This window comes from Heloderma suspectum, chromosome 2 (genome assembly GCF_057233095.1).
Source record: "Heloderma suspectum isolate Gila_16-S chromosome 2, 16-S_ref, whole genome shotgun sequence".
NCBI lineage: Eukaryota > Metazoa > Chordata > Lepidosauria > Squamata > Helodermatidae > Heloderma > Heloderma suspectum.
The window spans coordinates 175485384-175504621 of NC_139459.1; the positions used below are offsets into that span (position 1 = coordinate 175485384).

General features: G+C 50.1%; 1 protein-coding gene across 2 annotated transcripts; it reads left to right on the top strand.

Moving 5' to 3' along the window:
• The first annotated feature begins 1220 nt into the window (after window positions 1-1220).
• Window positions 1221-19070, top strand: LOC146353372 (uncharacterized). 2 transcript variants are annotated; one of them, XM_084832235.1, is made up of 6 exons: window positions 1221-1467; window positions 2651-2763; window positions 8373-8541; window positions 11820-11997; window positions 12094-12165; window positions 16757-19070. In XM_084832235.1, exons 2-6 carry the CDS (start codon window positions 2697-2699, stop codon window positions 16925-16927), a joined length of 657 nt encoding a protein of 218 aa, XP_084688361.1. In that variant the 5' UTR covers window positions 1221-1467; window positions 2651-2696; the 3' UTR covers window positions 16928-19070. The 2 variants fall into 2 exon arrangements, 1 of the variants encoding a protein (XP_084688361.1); XR_014787389.1 differs by lacking the exon at window positions 1221-1467 and having other exon boundaries at window positions 2430-2763; window positions 16757-18225; window positions 18504-19070.
• Window positions 19071-19238: the final 168 nt, after the last annotated feature.

Consider the following 19238-nt stretch of genomic DNA (forward strand, 5'->3'; position numbering starts at 1 on the left):
GCCTCAATGTCCAAAGCATTCTGGAATTGGGGCTACCACCAAGAAGGCCCTCTCCCTTGTTGCTATCCACTGAGCCTCCCTCAGAGGAAGGCCTCAGATGATGATCGTAGTGTTCAGCTAGGGCTATGCCAGAAAAAGCTGTCTGTCAGGTGCTGCAGTCCCATGCCATGTAAAGCTTTATAGGTCAAGACCAGTACCTTGAATTGGGCTCGGAAACATACAGGTAGCGGGTACAAGTGAGCCAGAATCGGTGTTATATGCTCAGACCTTCTGGTCTCTGCTATCAATCTGGCTGCTGCATGTTGACAAGCTGCAACTTCCGACCCATCCTCAAGAGCAGCGCCACGTTTATCGCCTGCTAATGTCTTCTGCCAACCTAGCAGTTGGAAAGCAGGAAATTGCAAGTAGATAAATAGGTACCGCCTTGGCGGGAAAGGTAACAGCGTTCCGTGCACCTCGGTGTTCAGTCATGCCGGCCACATGCCCACAGAAGCGTCTTCGGACAGCGCTGGCTCTTCGGCTTAGAAACGGGGATGAGCACCGCACCCTAGAGTCGGACACGACTGCTTGGGGACACCTTTACACCTTTAATGTCTTCAGATCGTTCCGCTGCTACAGACACAAGAGCAGGGACCGGCGAAACAAGGTGGCAACTGTGACCAGCAGGATGAGCAGGTGTGCTTAACTGCTGGCTAGGGATGAGGCTGTCGCTGGTCAATTTTCTGCGCAGGGGTGATGCGTGGAGCTACATAAGCCCTGTTTGAGAGCCTTCGTGCCCACCTGGCGGGAACGTCCGTTCCAGAACGGGAAATGGCTGTGCACGACTGTGGAAGGGAGCGGGATAAAGGGAATCTACCCAAAGCGCCTCCGGGGCAGACCTGGGCAAGTTCAGGAATCCTCCCTCCCTCCCGGCCAGGCCCCCTGCCTGTGCCTCAACTTGCTGGCTCCGGGCCCGGTCCACTCAGAAGTCCAGACTCCCAGACTCCTGGCCCTCGCGGCTCGGCTTCGTTCCTCCAGCACAGCTGCCTCTGAGGCAGGACGGGGCGCGCCAGGCGCGGGGCGAGGCAGGCCCCGCTGCTCCAGCGCAGGCCCGCCGCGGGGATCTTCCCTCCCTCCGGCGGCTGGGGCGGGGCGGCCCGCGGAATGCGGCTCGACCGCTTCGCAGGGCGTGGGGGGAGCCAGCCCCGACACGCGCCCCGCCACTCGGCTCGTGGCTCCGCTCGCGCCGGGCTGGGCGGGCCGCTCCCCTTCCCCGCTGCGGCGCCGGCGCGCGCGCCCCGCCCCCAGCCAGGGGCCGATCTCGCCGGCCGCGCGAGGCCGCGGTCGGGGCGGCGGCGGCCGTGCGCGAGGCCCGTCTCCCGGGTCTGTGAACCAGCCCCGCAGGCGGCCCTTTAAGGCCCAGCAGAAAGAGGCCGAGCGATGGGGCGCGGAGACCCCAGCCAGGGACCACCTTCCTCTGCTACAGACGTACGAGGCGGGCCGGCTGCTTCTTCTCGGCCTCAGGCCACAGGCCTCCCAAGACACAGGCGCCCCTCGAGCGCCCCAGGCAACTTCTGTTGCCTCCTCTAAACTTTCCTGCCCCTGTCTCACACCCACTTGTCCCCCCCCAAAAAAAAAACACAAAAGCACCCCAGCCTTCCGCTCGGAATTATTATTATTATTATTATTAATAATAATAATAATAATAATATTATTAATTCAGCCTTGATCTGTCATTCTCGAAGAGACACTTCCCTTTATGCCTAGGCAGACTCCAGGACTTTTCGGATTTTCATCCTCGCATCTCCTCCCCGTTCTGTATCATTTTCCTTCGCATTTTCACAAGCTCTCCTGAGCTTTAACGCAGCGTCCGCGGCCGATTCTTCACTCATCCCAAGATGTACCTCTAAGGCCGCCACCCATCCTTTCTTCCATCCGCCCTTATATATTTGATCGGTCAATGTATACAAATGCAGAGAACATTTAAAAAACTGGGTCACGTTTCTGCAATAAATGGCTCCGTGCATTGCGATACACTGCATGACGTACGAAGCAGCAAGAAAACGAATATAGCATGCATATTTTTTTAAAGCCCACTAAGAAGCAAATTAGAGTCTCCCCCAAATTTAAGCTCTTTTAAAAAAACAACCTTTCCATCTGCTCCTTTGCTTTCCAAACATTCACGACAACAGAACCTCTACGGACGCACAGGTCCCCCTCTGGGATCTCCCCCTCCCCTTCGCCATCTGCTCTACACTTGCCTCCTCGAGGGGCACTGCATCCTCTCTCCCCCCCGCCCCCACAAGGGAGTGACACAGTGTGTGCACGCACACACACTTGCCCCAAGGGGGCTAACAGGAGAGGGGAGGAGGGTGTCAAGCCTGCCAGGACTGGCCAATTGTAGCTCCACCCCTCCGGAGGTATAACCCAAAAGTTCAAGAAGGGATGGTGCAGGTGGTGTAGGAGAATTAAACTTTTAAAAGAACAACCCTGTTGGGTCCCGGAGAATTGGTGTTCCCCCCTGCTTTCTCCAGAAAAAAGGGGGTACACATTTGGGGGTACACTCAGAACCACCTTTCACTGGAGCAGGGAGAGATCCCCTAGTCAGACATTTCGATTCTGGTATCTCCTTGGCTCCCTAAATTCTGCAGCAAATTTAATCTTCTTCCAGCCAAATAGCGTCAGCGACAACCATCCTGTGTGGGCCACCAGCAGTGATGGCCTTGGCTGATTTTCACTACACCACCGGCATCAGCAGCGGATTCAAGGTCTACATCTTGGAAGGTGAGTCCCAGAAATCCATCCCCCCTCCGCCCCATCCCCAATCTTCAGTGCAGGCTAGGATGCTTATGGAATGGCAGAGCTTGGGTCAGAACTGGTAGCGGGCGGGTGCGGGGGGCAAGGATTGTTTTCCAGGTGCTCTGAGACTCCAGCAGGTCTAAAGCCTCTGGGTTCCAGCTTCCAACCCTCCCCTTGGGAGCTGAAGGACAGTGGGGGGTAGTGGTTAAAGTGGGTGCGATTCCCTGAGACTGGGCGATCCGGTACTGTGGCTAGATCAGTTCTGGAAAGTCTTGGCACACGCTCAGCTCTCTGACTTTCTGCAGCAGCGACTGCTGCTGCTGTGACTTCTGCCACCACACGCCTACAGGAACTGCTCCCCCAGGGCATGAAAAGCCATCGCAGACTCCAGCTGTGCACTGGGTCTCAGAGAGCCCTTCCCACAACCCCTGGTCTCCCGGCTGTGCCTACCTAGATCAGCTCAGTCCACAGCTTCCATCACTCTAGCTTTGCGCCACTCACCTTTCTCGGGTGCATTTTTAGAGCGCGGGGGCGGGGGTTTCTCAAGCGCATTGTCCTGCTTGCCACAATTCAGAAGTGCACTCACCTCATTTTGATGTCGCTTTCCTCCCTCCCTCCACCCCTCACTCACAATTACAGATGCTGTTGGATTTGCACACTTGTTAGTCTTGTCTTTTCCCCCTTGATGTTTCCTGCACCGGGTGTTGAATATTGGATTGTAAGCTCTTCGGGGCAGAGAGGGACTCGTCTTTATTGTTACTCTGCAAAGCACCCTATGCTCATGTTGACTTCAGCCCAGAAAAACAGTGCATGCGTGAATCCCCTTTGGGTAGTAAAAGTGTTCTCTCTCATCTGCCTAAGGGCAGGGAAAACCAGCATGCAAATCATGGGTTGGATCCAGATTTAGTCTTACTTAGATGGGACCCACTGAAATCAGTGGGAATTAAATTAACCAATGACTAAAGTTTGATTTCAATAGGTCAACTCTAAGTAGAACTAAATCTGGATCCGACCCAACCTATATGCACAAGTGAACAAAAACAGCGCAGGGTTTTGTGACGCTTGATGTATTGCGGCAGAAGCTTGTGCGGACTAGATCATGCCCTTTGGCTGATTACCTTCGGCTGGCTCCATGCATCGGATGAAGCTTTCGCCACAAAAGCGTTTAACGTGACAAACCCTTTGTCTGTAATGTGCAGCAAAGGAACACGGGCTAGCTAGCGCGCCGAGCCAAGTGAGAGCTGGCATGAATGTGGAACAAGGTTCACCACTAACTGGCTAATCCTGGAACACATAAATGCAGGTCCAGATGTGCACCTCCTACACAAGGGGTGTCGAATGCCGCGCACCATACCTGTTCGAACAGGAACCATTAGTCAACGCTATTATGCTGCCACCCACTTCTCCAAGAGCAGGAGAGTTCAGCCCAGACATTTTTCCTGGGGGCCAGACTACATGCTCAGAATAGGATGTAGCCCAGCCTGCCTAGAACTGCACCACTATAGAATACGCGGGGGGGGGGGGTGCTGTTGAATGGTCCTCCTTTAAAAATAAAACAAAAACCTCTCCCTGCACATAGAAAGCTAGCATGCTGGGTTTAACTGGGCTCTTCTCCTTTATATGCTCATTTTTAATAAGTACAGTGTGTACTTATATGCATTCGGAATGTGATCTGCATGTTGAAGTGGAACAATCCTAAGAGGGCTGCATCGCATACTTTTTCTGTACCAGCCATAAGACCATGAGTGGTCGCTCAGCTCACTCACAGAAGGTCCCTCTATCCAGTATTAAGGGATTCCCCCCTCTTCCCCCCCACGGCACAGCCTAACCCATAAAACAAGGTTCTCTGACCCGCGGAAGAGGTTTTTCAGGCAGCTCAAGACGTTGCCAAGGGGAGGAGAGGGCAGAAAAGTCACGTTCTGACCACACCTTTCCGGAGGCATCTCTCTGGATCTCTCCATCACTCTTACAACAGTATAAGGTTGTTCCAGTGGAGGCTGGTGACTCTAATTTTGGTGGGGCTGTTAATCTATTACGGGTTTCAGTCAGAACCAGCCAGAACTCTAAAGCAGCTATCCAAAACCTAGTTTGGGGACAGGGTTCAGCACCTTGGATAGCTCATTTGGAGTTCTGGCTGGTTCTGACTGAAACCCGGAATGGATTCATTGCCCCATGGAAATCGGAGCCACCAGCTTCCGCTGGGCTGATCAGTAACATTATCTCCACATTGGGGCGGGGGGGGGGGCGGGGTTGAGGAAATGGCTTGCCTGAGGCCACATATATTCGGAGCAAAGGCAGGGAGTTGAAGGACTTTCTAGTTCACAACTCTATCTCTTACCAATATGCTACACTACTTCTTCTGAAAGTGGCGTAAGACTCTCATATTTGGGCTATTTTTAACAGCTGGGTTTAAGCAAGTAGCAGAAATTTTAATGCCATGTTATATATCTTTAAATACGTATGGGCTGAGCTGAACTCCCGGGGCAGGCGTATTTCCCGAAAAACATCACACCCCTTTTGGCAGTTTTTCAGGAGAACCTACACAAATAGGGTGAAACTGTTCACCCGTTCAGAGTGAGGGCAGGATGCCTTGCCTTGCTTAGATTTGGCTATGTGACATCATCATATAGCCAATAGGATTGGCCATGTGGCATTGTGAGGAAGCCTAGTCCAAAGGAGGGCACTGCCCCCTGCATGGTCCCTGATTGGCTGAGCCTCTAGAAAAAAACAGTTTAAAAAGTAGTAGTAAAAAGCCCCAGCACTTGGGCAAAGAAGCAGCTGCAAACAAGCAAAGAACAGCACTTTAAAAAGGGATTTTTTGCAAAATAGAATTTGGTGCAGCACAATTTTTTATTATGTTTCTTTTGTCTTAAGCTGTGGTTAACTTCCTTGAGGCAGGGCACACACATGATTGAATGAAGTCCCATGATTCAACCTCTGGGATGCATCTCTAGTTAAAGGGTTTCTGTTAGCCAAAGAACTGCTGGTCATTCATTCTATACCACACTGAGATAGGCAGGCCATGGAAAGGGCTGTGTGTCCTCTGCACCACAAAAATAAATAGATGATTGAATGAAAATTCTGCATCCAAGCAATCCAAATCCTGAGTCAAGAAAATATAAATGATTATACTATATATGTTTTGCGTTATTAGTTCTGCAATCCTTTTACCTTTTTGCATCATTTATTCAGGCTTTTCTAGTCATGGGGAAGGTTAAGGAGTTACGTAGGGAACTAGAGCTGCAATCCTATACCCATTACCTGGGAGTGAGCCCCATTGAACTCAATGGGACTTGCATCTGAGTACACATGTATAGGATTGCACTTCTAACCACTGGAAATCTCACTCAGCTGCCCCTCCAATTCCAGAGATTTCACAAGGTATTGCCCCCACATTTCCAAACATATGTTGTTTACCATAAGGTTTAGAAACTTGCCTTTTAAATGAAAGAGGAGTCTCAGAGAGTGAGTTTGGCCATTTTCTGTGCTCTTATAGAATTATGGCATACACACAGTGGCAAGGAGCCTCTCCAGTATTTCACAGCTGAATATTGGAGCAGGCTGCTAACACTGCTGTTTTCATAATAAGAATCCCTGCCTGAGCACTTAATCTGCATATTATTATATATTGCTGAAGGCTGTACTCCACATGTGGGCCACCCATGGCCTATGGGCCACATATGACCCTTAGCTCCTCTCCATTTGGCCCATGAAACCACAGGGAGCCCCACCCACTTTCCCCCACAGCCCAGCTGATCAGCCATCAGCTAAGCAGCAGTGGCGGGGGGGGGGGGGAGACCTACAGTTCCAGTGCTGCTATTAGCAGCATCAGGGGTGCCTCCAGATGAGGTTTTTATTCCGCAATTGCCCTGCCTCATTCGTGGAATTTTACTGGAGCATCTCCACAAAATGTCATCTTCTAACCCTCCTCTGTTTTCCTCTGGCTTCTTCTGTTTTTTTGTGTGTTTTTTTCCTTAACTCAGAAAACCCATTAAGGGGGACAAGGCAGAACAGCCGCACAAGGCCTGCTGAGTGGTAGTGCTAGGAGCTCTCTGTATGGAAGCACCCCAGGTCAGGATCAGGGGGGGCTTTAACCTCCCCCTCCCCAGTGACTGGATGAAGCTGAGATTGCTGGGGAGGCATGGAGTGGCTTTAACCTCCCCCTCCAGTGATTCCATCTCCTGGTCACAGTGGGTAGCACTGCTGTTTTCATAATCAGAATCCCTGCCTGACCCTAACCTGGATGTTATTATATATTGCCAAAGGCTCTACTGGTACTGAGATGGTGTGTGTGCGTGTGTTTATATGCATGTATCCTGTGCTGCCCTGACCAGCTGGATTACTTTACTCTGCAATAGCCTTGTCTGCATTGATTAAAAATCCAAGATGGTGTTTGTTCTTTCGGTTATAGATAGTACAAAAACACAATTGTCGACAGTCCAAAATAGACTTCAGCAGGTGCAGCGTATGCCTGGAGCGGCAGGTGGTGCGCTGGGTGGTGCCTTAAGTGTCCATGTGCACGCAAGATGCATCTCCCCCCCCCCCAAGGATTCAGGCTACAATCCTATGGGAGTTGAGTCCCATTGAACTCAGTGGGCCTTACTTCTGAACAGACACGCGGAAGATTGCACTGTTTACTTTTAGAGACCCCCAAGAAGGGAGGTGAGCCCTGAAGACTGCCAAGTTTCACATCTCACACTGACAAACATTTTCTGAAGCACCATTGTTCAGCAAAAGTAGGAACACGGTGGTGAAAATTATTTAGCTAGGATACAAATGAGAAAATAGGGGCTCTTCCTGGTAAATAGGGATGGTAAGGATGTATGGAAAAGCTCCTTATGTTGCACAACCTGGTTCTCCCCCTCCCCACCCCACCCCACCCTGTTATATTTCTTTCCTGCACATCCAGTGGAATACCTAAAGCTCAGAGGAGTGAGTGCAGGACAGCCAGTCTTTAGCAGAGGTGAAATGAAATGTCACACAAATGTAAAATCTGGCAATATTTCAAATTCAGTGGGTTGGATCCAGATCCGTTGTTCAGTGGAAGGACTTCCACGTCCTCTCCTCCCCACAGCGACCCCCCCATGCACCCTCCAAATCTGCTCCAGAGCCCCACCTACCCTCCTGAGCAGATTTGGAGGGTGCATTGGGGGGGCTGCAGAGGGGAGGAAAGGATACAGAAGCCCTGTTCCGCAAGTGGCATGTTTCTGCTGATGGAATGACAAATCTAGATCCAACCCAATGTTTTGAATGTTGGACTATAATCATACGTTGAAGGACCCTTAAAACACACACACATAATTAGCATAATTCAGCCTTCCCCAGCCTGGGTCCCTCCAGTTGTTTTGGACTTCAACTCCCATCAGCCCCAGCCAGCATGGCCCATGGTCAGGAATGCTGGGATATGTAGTCCAAATCATCTGGAGAACACCAGGCTGCTCCAGAAGATCCATTCTAGCTCTCGTGCCTCATCCTAAGCCACAGCCCTTCCCATAACTGGAATACAACTTCATCATCTCAAGCATGCCCCTAGCCCAGGACGCTTAGCTGCCACATTGCCAACAAAGATATTTTATTGGGTGATCTCTTTCCAGGCCAACCTTCTTTGGAGAACGAGCAGAGGATCCGCCGTCTCCCGGCGCATCGGTTGCCTGTCTATGCAGTCCGGCGCAAGCTCAGCATGGATGTGAGAAGCCTGGACCCAAACCTGGAGGGACAGAGGGTGTCGAAAGTCAGGCGGTCTGGATGTGGACCTGTAGCAGTGTGAGTGATCCTGAGGCACACTAGAGAGCGCTGTAGCATAAGGGGAGAAAGCTGTGCTCTCTGCTCTCCAACAGGGAACAGAGTTTGAGCATATTTTCCATCAGTACAGGCTCCGGTTATTGGAGGGCTCTTGGGCCAGACACCGGCAGTGGGGGGACCTCCCGCAGGGAGTCTACCATCTTACCAGCATTGTCGCCAACTGCTAGTGCTGCGCCTTCTCATCGCTGCTAAGGCCTGCTTGCTTGGCAGGCAGAGAGCCGACGAGTAAATAGGCAGCAGCATCTGCTGCTCATCTTTCAGACCCGCACCACTGTCTGGGCCGGAGTGAGAGAAGGGTGACCAAGCAGGTCGCAATGGTGAAGAGGAGGAACGGGTCTGCGCAGTGTCTTGTCAGTGGGCCCTTTGCTGGGGTGTGGGCCCTTGGCAGGTGCCTGACCATGCCAACCCTGGATGCCGGGCCTGTTTTGCATAATGCTTTTTGGAATGTTCAGGTTCTTCATATATGTTGTGCTGTCCGACAACCCTGTAAGGTAGGTCAGTATTAATAATTGCAAATGGAGCTGGCTAAGCAAGGCCGAGGAGCTGTGACGTGTCTAAGGAGTTCGTGGGGAGCCATGATCTGAACTGGAGACTTCCTGATTCAGAGCTCAGTCTTTTAGCCACGATGCCCCCAGCAGTCCAGTAGTCTGTGCTAGGACTGGTGGGGACCGAATGGGTGGCACTCAGGCCTGCAAGCAGATGGGCACAGCCCGAGCCAGTGAGTCAGGCTGGATCTCGGGTGCCTCGGCACAAGCAGGGCAGCCAAAGTGAATGGAGGCTGAGGACCATCCCCAGGAGTCACAGAAGACGACACTGCGGACCCTTCTGAGCTGCTGCCTGCAGTGCTCAGGTTGATGTGGGGCATTAGGGTGAGAGGAAGCTGCCTTATATCAACTCAGTGGTCCATCTAGCTCAATATTGACTGATTGGCAGCAGCTCTCCAGCATTTCAGACCAGAGCCAGAGGTTGAATCGGGATTGAGTTTAGACACGATTTGCCCTCGGCTAGGGCAAATCCAAAAAGGTCATAGTTAAACAAGCCTTGGAAACCCCAGTGTTAGCAGATTATGGTACATTCATTCTGAATTGATTAATTAATCTGCTCTAACATCCACTTCCCAGACCCATAGAGTTGCTAAGATATATATCAGTTGGCCAATTCACAGATAAACAGCTATTGAAATAGTGGGAGAAAAACCACACCCATTACCACCCTTTATCCATTTCAGACACAGAACATTTGTCGCATATATTCTGGGTAGAAGAGTAGGAAACTGTTTTGAAAATCAGGCATTTGCTTATTACGTTTACTTAAAACTTAGAGTGGCCAGGTGTCTTACTTTACAGAGAATGGTCCTCTATTTGAAAGGCTAGTAGCGGACTGTCCTCAGCTTGAACACGGTCCCTGTTTGAAGGGCTGTCCAGTCCAATTCTGGTTTAAAGATAAAGAACCATCCAAAGAGAGAGCTGGGCCTTGACTTTGCCCATCAACAGCACCTGGTCGCAGTCTTCCCACTGTGGTGAGATGGTTGCCTGTCTCTTTAAACTATAATAATTATTTCTAAATTTGCATTGATACACATATATCAGCATATGCACATTTTATGCAAATCTGCACCCTCTTTGCCTTCTTTCTATGGTGGTGCATTTCCTCTTTTTCGGTGATGGGTAAGTGGTCACCCTATTAAACGCACATATTGATATGTCTGTCAGTTGTCTAGAAGTTAGTGTTTAAAATAGTTCCAGCTCAAATGGTATGAGGCAAATTTTAAAATTTGATGGAATAGCCTTGAGTGAGTCATTAATCTCTCTATTTTGGTTTCCCAATGTAAAATGAATGAATACATTATATAGGCTATTTTATATTCATTGCAAACTGTATTTATATTTTTAAAAATCTGGGAAGTGTGGCTGGATTAGATCAAACTATGTACTAGGCCCAGAAAATACTATTAGTGGTGCTGACTTTGAATATAACTAAAATGTCTTACAGGGTAACAACATCCATATTAATGGGTGTTCTTGAATATGCACTGAGCCATATTCTGGGGTCTCATGTCTCTGTGATTTTGGCCTCTTCCAGTACACAGAGACAAACCTACTCTACCCCATGCCTGAAATCATATAGAGTACATGGGTTCCCTCCTCACACACACACGCACGCGCAAGCACACACACATTTTATCCTCACAACAACCCTGTGAGGTAGATCAGGCTGAGAGATAGTGACTGGCCCAAGGTCATCCAATAAGCTCCATATAACCAGACTGTTCCTCATGCAAGTTCTGCAGCAGCCCAGGGTCTCTGCTCCCCTCTTATCTGATTTGCAGAGAATTTTCAAGAGATCTAGCTTGCAGTCAGGCATGTGGCTTTCCATGTTGCAGACAGGGGTTCTTCTCCGAAGAAGAAGTGACAAGGTTCAAGCCATCCTGGAAGATATGGGTCATATACACACCAAATCCCTGATACATAGGTCAGCCACTTATGAATCCATGGTGTGAGAAGCCTAGCCAGGGTTACATTAGGGAGAAAAGGCACTTTGCACGTGGATCAAGAGCATCCTTTTTATTACAACTTGCTGTATTCTGAGCCTGAGAGCCCAGATTCCAGTGAGAGAGCTCCTCAAAAATTAGGCCTTAGCAAATGGCCCTCAAACAGGCTATGGCTCTATGCAGGAACACACTTTGCATCATAATTAACCTGAAGGATACCTGAAGGATCGCCTCCTCCCATATGTGCCTGCCCAGACCTTAAGATCATCATCAGCGGCCCTCCTCCGTGAGCCCCTGCCAAAGGAAGTGAGGCAGGTGGCTACTAGGAGGAGGGCTTTTTCTGTTGTGGCACCCCGGCTCTGGAATGAGCTCCCTGGTGAGGTTCTCCTGGCGCCTACATTGTACTCCTTTCGGCGCCAGGTGAAGACCTTTTTATTTTCCCAGGCTTTTTAGCTTTCTAAATTTTTATCTTTGCTGTTTTAAATCTGTATTTTAAATTCCTGTACTGCTGCTAGGTTTTATTGTGGTTGTATTGTTATATTGTGGTTTTAATGTTCTATATATTTTAAATTGTTTTATTGTGTGTTGTTTGGTTTTAATTTTTGTGAACCGCCCAGAGAGCTTCGGCTATTGGGCGGTATAGAAATGAAATAAATAAATAAATAAATAAATAAACCTGGTCCCGTGCAGTGTGTAAATATTCTGTGGATATAAGTGAGGGTTCCTCTCTGTCTCTCACACATTCCAGCTCCCGGGAGCAGATGGCACCACCCGCTGCACAAGCCCCTGTTGCTGTGCCCTGTGTCACCACATCCAGAGCTGAGCCTTGCAGAGGTTCTCGGGCCCTTCACCCATCCTGCCCACACAAGTGCCCTCTGAGGAAGCCCCAGCTGGATCCAGGCCTCACCGTGTCCCAGCTGCAGCAGGTGAGTTGCTGGGCAAAGCACTCCACCCCCCTTGCTTTGCCAACCTCCCCTCCTGTCTCCAGCTCATGCCTCCTCTCTCTGGCCTCATCTTTTTAGATGCGCCCTTCAGTCATCACCTGCGCCCCCCGTCGGAGCTGCCCTGAGACACCTTCAAGCACCAGCCCTCCCGTAAGTTCTCCCCCTTTCTTTTCTCTTTCTCTGTCAGGGTTCCCTGTATGACCTGAACACTCTGAGCAATTTTTTAAGGATCTCTTGCCTCCTTAAGGGTCCCACCTTCCTTCATTTAAACTTTCCCTTCCCAATAACATGGGGTTTGGGCTGTAGACACGGGGTGATTGACACTCTAGACACAGGGCTTAACCACAATAGTTTACTGGTAAATTAAAGCAAGCAAATCACAACTAAAGGTATTTACACAATAGAGCTAAGTGATACAAATGGCATTAACATAATATAAAAGTTGCAAAACACAGGTTCCTTTACCTAGCTGTACTTAGACTTCTCCAGGCTGCTTCTTCCTGCTCCTCCTTCAGGCTCTGGTCTCCCTGACTCAGCACTTACTGGCTCTCTTTATATGCCCTCCTCCCTCCAAACTGAAAGTATTGCTTCAAACCTGAAGAAATGAAACTTCATTGGGAAACTGAAACTGAAAGTGAACCAGGGAAATGAAACGACTCCTCTCAGGGATACCCAACAAAAAAGCTCCAGCCCTCTAGGCCTGACCTTTTTCCTTGCCTTTGTAGGCCTCAAACCTTCACAGTCTCTTTTTTCCCTCTGTTCAGCACCAACTCGCTATGCTAGAGGCATATCTCCATCACAAGAGAGCTTCGGCTATTGGGCAGTATAGAAATGTAATTAATTAATTAACGTATATCGGTTTTGTGCTACCAGATAGGGTGCCCATTTATGACTTGCCAAAAAAGAAGGCAAAAGAGGGCAGCAATTTGCCTAACACTTGCAAAGGCTGATTTACATGTATAGATACAAATTTAGGAAGAAATATTCTAATATAAATAGAAATACAGTACGTCTTACCCTAGTGGGGAAGACTGTGTCCAGGTGACCTCTGCACCTGCCTATTCACTCTGCTGTCCAGGTGCTAAATGTGGATGGGCAGCAGACTTTATAGTTCTTGAGCTCTGAACTCTAATTGGACAGGAGAGTGCTTCAAGTCAAGGATACCTTCAAACAGAGAACTACCCTCTGTAAAAAAGGGGGCACCTGGCCACCCTAAACTGTCATGGCTTCCCCCAAAGGATCCTGGGAATTGTCATTTGGTGGTGATGCTGAGAATTCTCTGTTGGAGATTTTCTAGTGCAGGGGTCCCCAACCCCCAGGCCATGGACAGGTACCGGTCCGTGGCCTGTTAGGAACTGGGCCATGTAGGGGTGTGCGAAACCCCCTTACCTTGGGACGGTGGGGGGGAGGCGATCCGTCCCTCCCCCCCGGAATCCTCGCCGGCCCCGGCCAGCTCCGCTCCATGGTGAGTCTGCAGAGCTGCCGGCTGGCTCCGGCCACTGGCGGACCTCCGGCTGCTGGGATGCAAATGGCATCCACGTAGCGGATGCCATTTGCGTCCCTGTTCTTCAAGTAATAGGCTATGTAAATCTTTACGTAGCCTATTACTGCAAAGAACAGGGACACAAATGGCATCCACTATGCGGACACCATTTGCGTTCCAGTGGCTGGAAGTCTGCCTGCAAAACCACCACCATCCCCCGGTCTATGGAAAATTCATCTTCCATGAGACCGGTGCCTGGTGCAAAAAAGGTTGGGGACTGCTGCTCTAGTGGACAGAAATGCAACTCCAGGGAATGACTATTAAATCACCCTCAGCCTATAATGTAGTATGGCCTTCTGGTCTGCCCCATCTGCTTCCTCCTCCTCCTGTCCTTTTCATCTCTGCCAAGCTGCTCCTCCACAGAAGGGAATAGTCTTCCCCTCTCTGTTCAGACAGCCTCTTCCTTCTCCAGCTTGCTCCTCAAGACACATTTCTTAAAATAATTTAATTTCTGATGTACTTAAAACAAAAAAAACAATTTTCTTGAATCACTCTGACCTCAGGGACTCACTACACATGATGTGTATTGCCATCATGTTGTATCTAGAGAAGCAGCTAAAAAAAAACCCTTCTGGGCTTTGTAACCTGGAGCAGAGTAACAGAAGGCTGGGAAGGGGTGAAGGTTCCCTCCCCACTGCTTCTCCACTCCCAGTCGCCCCACTAGAAGCTGCTTTGCTAAAAATAACTGTAGAGCCAGGAGCTCCTCAGCAGGGCCGCTCCTACCATTAGGCAAATGAGGCAGCCGCCTCCGGCAGCAGGTTTTTGATGTCATGAAAAGTTATTCATCTTTGGTGATTCATTTCTTATTTAATAGCCAGGTTTGGTGCCAGGAAGGTGAAAGGTGCTTCTGGGACTTTTGGCCTCAGGTGCCAAAATGGCTTGGTTGGCCTTGGGTATTGTGTACCATGGCTGGGGCGAGGGAGGGCACCATTTGCTGCCCCACCTCAGGCAGCACAATGGCTTGGGCTGTCCCTGCCCCTCAGCTTGCCCGCTGCACCTGATGCTCTTCTTCTATTAGCCCCTCCCCACAATTCATTGTCTTCCCCTTTCTTCTATGCAACCCTGTCTTGTCCATCCAAGGATACATTTCCACCTGTACTCCTGACTTCCCTTCTGGACAATTCACTGTGCTAAGAGAGCAGGGAGTAAACTCGGCTGTGAGTGCAGATTGTGACGTGCCTTGTTGCTGAATTAACCACTGCTGTTTAGAGCATTTGCGCGAGCCCAACCAAAAGGAGCCTTCCCCAACTTGGTGCCCTCCCAGTGTTTTGTACTGCAATTCCCATTAGCCTCACCCAGCATGGCAAGTATTCGAGAATGATGGGGGTTGTAGTCCAAAGCATCTGGAGGGCACCTAATTGGGGAAGAGTGCACAAAATAATGGTTTATTTAATATATTTATTGCATTTACATCCCCATGTTTCCTCCAAGGAGCTCAAAGCAACATACACGATCCCCCTTCCATTTTATCCTCTCAACAACCCAGTGAGATAGGTTAGGCAACTGGTAGGTTAAGTCAGGGAGCTTCACAGCTGAGTGGGGATTTGAACCTGGATCTCCCTAGTTCAGGGTGGGCAATTTGTGGCCCTTGAGATATTTTGGCCTACAACTCCCATCAGCCCTACCCAGCATAGCCAATGGTGAGGGATGATAGGAGTTGTAGACCACACATTGCCCATCCCTGCCCTAGTCCTAGTCTGACACTCTGACCACTATACCACACTGGCTTCCATGGCAAAACGTTGCCTGGATGTTAGAGTGGTGTATATTTGGGGTGGGGGGAGTATTGCAAGTTGGAATGTTCCTCCATGAAAAAAATCCCTTCACATAGAAGGCGAGTATGTCTAGATAAGGAGCAGGATGGCTAGGTTAGAACTCTTCTCCCTGTCATGCTAACTTACTATGTGCAAGGAGTTTTTTCTTAAAATATAAGAGAGTATTTAATAATGTCATCACACACACACACACACACACACAGAGCAGTTTAAAACTGTACACCCCAGGGACTGTTTTACCACATACTGTGCCATTTGTGCAAACCAGCTGTGATGCAAAGTATAGGAAGGGATTGTATAGGAAGGGATTGTATAACTTCTGTGCTTGGTACAGCACCTAACACACTGATGGCACCACAGACATGCTAAACAGTAACAGCAAGCCCTCAACACCTTACCTGGCTACCGGCAGGGAGTGGCATAGAGCTATGGCAAGCAGGAATGCGGGAGCAAAATGTGCTTTGTCGCAGAACAACAGTGGGTCTTGTGGCCCCTTAAAGACTAGCACGTTTATTCCAGCATAAGCTTTTGTGGACTATAGCCCCCCTCATCAGATGCACCTGTTTTTGCTGCAGCAGACTGCCATGGCTCCCCCTCCGGAAACTATCCCAAAATGAGGCCTTCCTCCACAGTATTTAGGGCTTCATAGAGGAACGCTTTTTTCCACCCCCTGCAACTATCAAGTGTTTGCATATAGAGAGTATATGCAGGCCCTGCTCTCATTCACCCATAATCACCAAATGTTTTTGCATTGCTTTCATTTTCTTTTTTCGGAAGGCAGAGAAGGCATGTTCATATGGGGGTGGGGGTGGGGGTAGGGAAGGACATCGGAGGATGAGTCATGGCCCGTTAGCACAGATTAGCTACCTCTCGAAAGAACACTCTTTCACCAGCCCTGCCATTCTCCCAACCCGGGTGGATGACCGTGAGTTTTTTTCAATGCAAATGTTCAAGGTATGGATTCCAATCCCCGTTTAGTGAGTGTGAGCACAGAAATGGAGGGTGGGAAGAGGGAGTAGAGCTCATCTAGAGCAGGGGCAAGCAACCTGGCACTGGCCAGATGTCTTTGGATTACAACTCCCGCAATCCCCAGGCATTGGCTGTGCTGACTCAGGCAGATGGCAGTTGTAGTCCAAAACATGGCACTGACCAGGTGTCTTTGGATTACAACTCCCACAATCCCCAGGCATTGGCTGGGCTGGCTTGGGCTGATGGGAGTTGTAGTCCAAAAGGTGGTAACGGCCAGACGTCTTTGGATTACAACTCCCATAATCCACAGGCATTGGCTGTGCCGGCTCTGTAGTCCAAAATGTCTGGAGGGCACCGGCTTGCCTATCCCTGATAAGAGTGCCTGTGCTCTTGTGGAAATGAAATCAGAAGTCCAGGCTTCCTAACCAGCCCATTCTCTAATTCCCTCTCCCAGGAGATCCGCCCACCAAAGCACAGGAGCAACGTGAGCCCCGATTCCCCACACACAAAGAGGCTCCTTGCGTGGACCACTGGCTCAGCAGGGCCCTCGGCACCGTCCAGCGGCGAAGCCTCTCCCAAGCAGAGAATCAAGGGGGCAGACAAGGATCCCTGCCCTAGCCTCTGATGGGCTTTGGCCTGGACCCAGGAGATCCCCACTTCATCCCTGCCACTAATCCCGCCTAGGGCGGAACCCAGAAGTTCTGACTGCCCTTCCCATTTTATATCCCGGTACCTGTTTCCCTTCTCCTGGCTTAGTGCCCACCAGCGCCAGGTATTGGAGGACTCTCGGGCAAGACACCCTCCATGGGCCCCTCCCTCGGTGGCTCTGCCTGCTCGCCCGCATTGTTGTCAGCTGCTGCTGCTCCTCTTCCTCCCCACATTGCTAACACCTGCTTGCTTGCACCAGCGAGGGATTGCACCAGCTTGCACCAGCGAGCAAGCAGGCCTCGGCATCTCCTGCTCCTCCTTCGCACTACCACCATTGCCTGGGCCAGAGCGAGAGGCAGGTGAACAAGTAGGTTGCAATGGTGAAGGAAGAGGAGCCAGTCCAGACCGGGGGTGGGGGTCCACAGTGAGCCCCTTGCAGAGGCCTGGGCCCCCAGCAGGTGCCCAGCCATGCCGACCCTTGACACCGGCCCTCGCGCCCTCCTTCCAAGCCTCTTGCTATGTCCTTGTTCCTCCTGCAACCCTGTAAAACCCATGCCTATCCTTAAACCCACTTATGTGAAAGCACCACTAGTTCCAGTGGACCTTTACTTCTAAGTCAGGGTGCCGCTGCTCATGATGCAAGAATTCCCTGGCAAAGTCAGAGGGCGGCTCCATCTAGTTCAGCACCTTGTTTCCAACGGTGGCCAGACAGATGCCTCTGGGACGCTCACAGGAAGCAGGGAATAGAGGTGATGGCCTGCCCCTCTTGTTTGTCCGCAGCATCTGGTACTCAGAGGTCTACTGCCTTTGTACATGGAGGTTCTGTTTAGTTATCCGATATACTAATAGCAATCTCTCAGTTCTCTGAGTGCTGGTCTTTACATAGGCAAAACAGCACCATCCAAGCACAAGAAGAAGCTATCAGCAAGCTTGGGGGGAGCCCTAAGGTTTGCAGAAGTACGAAACTGCCTTGAGGGTAACCGTAAGGAGGGGCAGGATACCCCCAGAACGCTGGCTGCCTGAGTGTTGGGAACGGGGGGACAGAAAAGTGGATGTGGGGGAATGGAGTACCCTGGAAAAGAGCACAGCTGACTGGCTGGCCCCGGAACAGAATCACTCAACATTCCGACGTTTTGCTGCAGTGGCTAATCGCCGTTGAACAATATTCCTTATTTCAGGATTCCGTAACATCAAAATACAGAGTGACATGCATTGTCCCTTCTTCCATCTGGTACTGTAGACAGACCCTAAGTCTGGACTCAGACAATCATGGGGGTAAAATAAGGCATCGTGGCTTCTTCCCCTGCCCCTGCGCATGCCATGGGCACACCTGTCATCTGCATAATTACCCACGCTGCAGCTCAGGTTGGCGTGTCGACTGAACACGCATGGCAGCTTCATACCCATTCTACTACCCACATGTTGCAATAGTGGTTGTAGTGTGGGTACAAAGCCCCCCTGCCCTGCCCTGCCACGCACCGGGTTTGGAGGACAGGCCAACCCGCGTGTAATTATGCAAATGATGGGGGCGCGCACAGCATGCACAGGGGCAGGGGGAGAAGCCATGAGGGCTTGTTTTACCCCTGCGATCATCCGAACAACCCCAAATTCCAAGTTACAGTTCTTTGCCCAAAAGAAAGTTAAAATAAAAAACAACCTAGGCCATGCCTGAGAATGACTGTGCTTGCTGATGCTGCTCTGCAATGAGATAAGAAAAACTAAAGCAGGCTCTCACTGTGCACAGGAACTGAGACCTGAAAGGCAGAAAACCCAGTTCACTACAAGAGAAGTGGAGAAAACAGAACAGAGATGATGAAGAAACATTCTGTTTTGATTTCCCCACTGCAAACACATAGGGGATTTCTAGGAAAAGGCAGGAAAGGGGAAATGGTGGATGACCTACTATGCGTGTAGAAGCAACAACCCCACGTAGCCTCTGAGAGAGGAAGGGATGGAGGAGGAACTTTTGCCCTATGTGATCAAGCCTGACAAAAATAATCCCTCTTGTGTAGGATTCACTCAGCCCTGGAAGTGGGAGGGAGCCTTTTTTATATATGTGTGTGCATACATTGTTTTCTGTTTGTAATTCATAAGTGTCAATAAAGTAGCATTGAACTGTGTCTGTGTGTGCAATAAGAATTGTGCCAATAATGCTTCTGGTATTTATGTTTGGGTGCCTGGGACCGAGTCTGTATTAGCTTTGCGGAACAAAGAGCTGCCAGTTCTGCTCCATTGGCCATGCTCTCTGGGGATTATGGGATTTATAGTCCAACATATCTGGCAGGCAC